Below are 5939 nucleotides of genomic sequence, written 5' to 3'. Positions count from 1 at the left end.
AATAAGACAATTTTTCCTTTTGCTGGTCCTGTCATAACTTCCGCATGAATCAGGTTTGGTTTCAGTTCTTTTACAATCAATCTTGTTCCATTGCATAATCCTTTCTTTGAATTGATATTCCTTAAAAGTATTATTATGGCACTCACTTTTAATTTTAATCGATGAACTGGCATTCCACTTGGTGTCACACTATTTAAAAACTCCGTTGGAAAATTTAAATGTTCCTGTTCTTCTTCACTTTCAATAGAGTCAATGGATAGATATTCCTTTTCTTCTCCTTCCATTAAACTTAAAATCTTGTCATTAATTTTAAACGTGTCCTCATTTTTTGGACAGAGGATTGCTCTATCTGGATTCTCCATTATTTCTTCCATAGTTATTTTTTCTCCAAAAATCTCTGTAATTAGTGATCCTGTACATAAAAATTCATGTGGAATTTCTATTGTATTTTGTTGTAATCCATCTGTATTCGTCAATTTTCCTTCTCCTAACTCCATTAGCCAATTTGCAAATTCTCTTTCCTCTCCTGTTCTCATATTTTTCTTGAGCTTAATTTTAATTACTTTTTTCCATATTTGGTTTTGTTTTACAGTCGACTCAATTATGGCTATTTTGTTTGCATGAACCACTACGGGTAAATTCTGTCTAAAGTCTCCTGCAAAAAGAATTACTTTTCCTCCAAATAGTTTTTTATTCCTCATCAGATCTCTTAATAATTTATCGACTGCTGTTAGAGCTTGTCCTACAGTCATGCTCACTTCATCCCATATTATTAGTTTCGCAGAAATTAATTGTCTTGCTTCCTGCGTGTTTCCTCTGATATTTGATTTCGTTCTCTCATCTATTGGTATTGTTAGCTTGAACAAACTGTGATATGTTCTTCCTCCCTTTAGAAGTGTTGCTGCTATGCCTGTTGACGCACATGGTAAAACCACCTCGTTTCTTCCTCTGATTACACTTAGTAATGTATTAAACAGGTATGTTTTTCCACTTCCAGCAAATCCGTCTATAAAAAATAATCTTTTGACTTCATTCTCATTTTCAATTGCTCGCATTACTAATTCGTACACGTGCTTTTGCTCTGCATTTAATGTCAATAATAAATCTTCTCCTCTACTTCTTTCCTCATCTGAATTATATTCTATTTTAGTAATTTTCAATGACTTCGGTTTTGGCAATTTGAAGTTTATGCAGCTAGTTCCATTATTTCTCATAATTTCCTCGATATAATTCATAGCTATATTTTCTGGATTATTCATATTTTTATGTACATAATCTTCAATCATTGCGTCTTTATATTTATTCCAAAGTGTTGGTACATCTATAGGCGTTCCATATATGCAAATATAAGCAAATAGTTCTCTAATCTGTGCAGGCATTTGGCTCTCTTTCGCTTCTTCTAGCGTTTTATCCCATTGATCGTCTGATTCTATCAAATTTCTTGTTTTTGCCGCATCTTTAAACGTCTCATAAAGAACTCCGTTGACAGTTCTCAGATCCTCGTAACATTTAGCTCCCGCAACATGTAGGAGAAGCATTCGTAAATAATATCTTTCATTATCTTTTATGCTTACTGTATATAGTCTTGAAATGATCTTTTCTGTTCCTTTTTGACGTAATTTCCATTTTGTTTCTTTCTTTTCATACACATATTGTGACGAAATCTCTGTGTATAATAAATCCCTTGCTCTTTCATCATCTTGATTCAATTTAAACCATGCAGTAAGTGTAGTGTCCCTTCTCTGCGCACTTATTGCTGCTTGCTCTTCATTTCCCTCTTTGAAATATACCATTTGGCGATTAGGCAAATGAACTGCTAGTCTTATTATTGTATGAGACTTCATAAACATTTCATATCCGTTCAGTCTCCACATTGCTTCTGGTGTACTAACATATCTTGCATCCATAAATGATTTTACCTCATCTATTTTAATGAGTTTCGTTCCATCTCTTGCTTGCACCTCAATGGCAGCACAATCAAATCCTTTATGAATGTACTTGTATAAGTATTTAACGCTTTTTACTGATGAACATATTTCCAAATTCGTGTGCCGATCATATTTCATTAATAAATATGGCGAATATGGCACTACCCATCGATTATCAATTTCTTTTCCTCTTACCTTATATTTTTTCCCTGTATTCCTTCTTTGATACATGGGATACCCATTCTCATTTGCTTTTGTTTCCTCTCTAAATTCTTTCGGATAGCCTTTTGTACAATTTCCATCTTCCCCTATGCAAGGATATCTTCTCGATGTTTCGTCACATGGTCCGTGAATCATATGTCGTAAAACTATTGCATGAAGCTCTGGATACCTTTCTTCATCAGGGATTTCAGCCCATACCATCTTGTCTATTATCTCTTCATCTCTTGGCTTCTCTTCATCACCTAACATTGCAAGTAAATGCAAATGTGGCAGTCCTCTTTTTTGAAACTCAATTACGCCTACATAGGCTATGATTTTTCCGAAAATTTCCTTTTGCATTAGATCTCTCATTAGTTCTTTTACATCCAAGTTGAATGTTTTTGCTACTAAATCTGGACGATATTCTACCTGGCATCCATCAAGGTTTTCCTTAATTCCCGGAGACTGTGGATTGCATGTCATCGTTAAAAAGATATCTGGTTTCCCAAACTTTCTCACCATAGACATTGCATCTTGATATCTTTCTTGCATGTTCCTTGGACTTCCCATAAATGATGATGGTAATATTACTGGTACACCAGCTTTAATTCCTTCATTTTGTTCTCGATTATCTAAGTGATCCATTAACCCTGAATACAATTCTGCTCTTAACTTCGGCTGATTTAATTTAATATAATTAAGTCTGTTAGCCTCAGTTTTCATATAGGCATCTAGTATGAATTGACATCTCAACTTGCCTGCCATTTTAAATTGACTAAATTCTTTTCTAGGTGCCAGCAAGTAAGCATAATAATTCATCTGAGAAATTTTATATCCTTGATATAGAGGATTATTTGATTTCATTTCAGAATGCCATCCATCGGTGCCATATGGATATAATAAAGGATAACACATTGGGTCACACCTTTTATCCAGAATTGAAATTTGTTGGACATCGTTTGAATTTTTGTTATATATCCTAATGTCCCTCTCAAATGGAGGTTCACCATCAACATTATTAAAGACCACGGCTATTTCATTTGCACATGGAGCATTATACCTTCTTTTATCTTTTTTCGGATCTTTTCTGAACGACAACATCAAATTTGGTGCTTGAATACCCTGAGGATTTAAATCTATTTCTATCTGACGCATCATCTTAAACGTCCTCGCTAATAAATTGTCATGCTCCATGAGAATTGTCAACTCTCTCATCAGACTTGCATCGAAATCTATAGTTGCTTCTCTTTTTAATCTTTGATTTACAGCTTCTTCAGTATCTATAAAATAAAGCTGTGCAAAACGTGGAGCTTCTCCTTCTGCTGGACGCATTGCCGTCGAGGTCAAATGATGATATTGCCCATGAATTTTTAAGCAATAAGGCGCAACGTTCACTACTTCCAAAGGATTCCTATTTCCTGGAGCACCCATCGAAGCCATTGCTAATGCACTATTATATAAACGAATATTTTTCAAGAAATTCCTAGATTTACCATCTTTTCCCATGTATAATTTTCGTAGAAATTCCGGACATGTTATTGGTTTCAAATTTACCCTTCCCTTTTGGCAACAATATGTGAATATTCCCTTATTTTCCTTTTCACATTCAAAGTTTAATGATTTGCAAAAATTGCATATCACATTCATTAGGCCTAATTTGTGAACTTTTACTTTAATTTCCTCCTCTTTTACAATAAGCGCAACATGATAATTCAAGTTTCTTTCTTGGCGTATTCTCTCAACATGCCTGTGTGCACGTCTTTTAGAAACATCTTCCACTCGTTTTTTCTTGCTTCCTCATTTTCATCGACCCTCCTCTGAGCATGTTTCTGAGCATCGCCTTCTAAACGTTGTGTCCTTGCCTCATCAGTTTCTAACAGCCTTTGCTGTACATGTCTCTCTGCATCATGTTTTAATCTCTCCCTTCTTTCTTCCGTACTCTCATTTTCTCGCTGTTGTCGTCTTTGCTGTGCATGTCTCTTTGCATCATTTTCTAATCTTTCTCTCCTTTCCTCCATACTCTCAATTTCTTGCTGTTGTCGTTTTTGCTGTGCATGTCTCTTTGCATCATTTTCTAATCTTTCTCTCCTTTCCTCCGTACTCTCAATTTCTCGCTGTCGTCGTCTTTGCTGTGCATGTCTCTCTGCATCATTTTCTAATCTTTCTCTCCTTTCCTCCGTACTCTCACTTTCTTCCTGTCGTCGTCTTTGCTGTGCATGTCTCTCTGCATCACTTTCTAATCTTTCTCTCCTTTCCTCCGTACTCTCAATTTCTCGCTGTCGTCGTCTTTGCTGTGCATGTCTCTCTGCATCACTTTCTAATCTTTCTCTCCTTTCCTGCATACTCTCACTTTCTTCCTGTCGTCGTCTTTGCTGTGCATGTCTCTCTGCATCACTTTCTAATCTTTCTCTTCTTTCCTGCATACTCTCGCTTTCTTCCTGTCGTCGTCTTTGCTGTGCATGTCTCTCTGCATCACTTTCTAATCTTTCTCTCCTTTCCTGCATACTCTCACTTTCTTCCTGTCGTCGTCTTTGCTGTGCATGTCTCTCTGCATCATTTTCTAATCTTTCTCTTCTTTCCTGCATACTCTCACTTTCTTCCTGTCGTCGTCTTTGCTGTGCATGTCTCTCTGCATCACTTTCTAATCTTTCTCTTCTTTCCTGCATACTCTCACTTTCTTCCTGTCGTCGTCTTTGCTGTGCATGTCTCTCTGCATCACTTTCTAATCTCTTTCTCATTTCCTCCATACTCTCACTTTCTCGCTGCTGTCGTTTACGCCTGCCCTCCGAACTCACTCTAGACAAATTTCCTTTTCTTCTCTTTCTAGACATTTTTTTTAAATCCACCAAATAACGCAATGTAAATATATATAACAGACGGACAAACGGACGAACGGACGGACGGACAGACAAACAGTCGCACGATATATATATTTATGATGATTTTAATTACTTCCCGACATCTATCTTTTTTTAAATAATATTTCAAAAAGTTATCACTTAATTTAAACTTCTAATTTTAAATTTCTAATTTTTATTTTAAAATAAATTTTTGAAAAAATTCCCAAATTTAATGAAATTTCAAAAATGCCAGTAAATTAATTGTTATAAACTTACGTTTTATATTTTATTTATAAAACAAAAAAAATTGTCTTCTTTCGTAAGAAGACTCACCTTATGTTAAAAATTCACTTACCTTGCCATTCCATAAGTTACCTTATTAATTAAAAAAATAACAGGAAAAAATTGTCTCTCTTTCTCTCTTTCTCTCTTTCTCTCTCTCTTTCTTATAATGTGCGAATATCCTCTTAGATAAAATAAATTTTTTTGAAAGATAAAATATCTGTTAAAGCAAAAAAACATGATTATAAATCAGACAACGATAAATTGATTTATATGTTGCGCAATGTATATGTTGCTATAAAATTTATAAAATTTGTATATTGTTTCTTTTTCATGAGAAACAGAAAGACATTTTTTATTCTTTTAGATTCAATCAATTATTTCTCGTAAAATTTTAAAAATGTCACAATAATAAAATTTTGCAATTCAGAGAGATAATAAATAAAAATCAAATTAATCATTAATGTATAAAATTCTTTTAGAATATTTTCAAAATGTATATGATTAATTTATTTCCTATAAAATTAAAAAAATGTAACAATAATAAAATTTCGCAATTCAGAGAGATATTAAATAATTATTTCTTGCAATAAAAAATTGCAAAATTTTATTACTGTTACTATTATTGAAAAAAAAAAAAAAAATTGCAAAATTTTATTACTGTTACATTATTTGAATTTTACAGGAA

At 33.8% G+C, this 5939-nt stretch overlaps 2 protein-coding genes across 2 annotated transcripts; both read right to left on the bottom strand.

Moving 5' to 3' along the window:
• Positions 1–671: 671 nt before the first annotated feature.
• On the bottom strand, positions 672–3569 carry LOC139824749 (uncharacterized; the record flags this gene model as incomplete). The annotated part of the gene is made up of 1 exon (XM_071797288.1): positions 672–3569. A coding segment is annotated over exon 1 (2898 nt), but the record flags the coding sequence as incomplete, so codon positions are not given.
• Positions 3570–3841: 272 nt separating this feature from the next.
• Positions 3842–5038, bottom strand: LOC139824748 (uncharacterized). Its single transcript, XM_071797287.1, has one exon. The coding sequence runs from the start codon at positions 4958–4960 to the stop codon at positions 3842–3844; it is 1119 nt and encodes a 372-aa protein (XP_071653388.1). The 5' UTR covers positions 4961–5038.
• Between the last annotated feature and the right edge of the window lie 901 nt (positions 5039–5939).

Source organism: Temnothorax longispinosus, unplaced genomic scaffold (genome assembly GCF_030848805.1).
Source record: "Temnothorax longispinosus isolate EJ_2023e unplaced genomic scaffold, Tlon_JGU_v1 HiC_scaffold_546, whole genome shotgun sequence".
NCBI lineage: Eukaryota > Metazoa > Arthropoda > Insecta > Hymenoptera > Formicidae > Temnothorax > Temnothorax longispinosus.
This window is presented reverse-complemented; position numbering and strand designations above follow the sequence as displayed.

Bases quoted from the DNA above. Each gene is read 5' to 3' on its own strand.
- LOC139824748 (XM_071797287.1), bottom strand. From the start codon at position 4,960: ATGTCTAGAAAGAGAAGAAAAGGAAATTTGTCTAGAGTGAGTTCGGAG.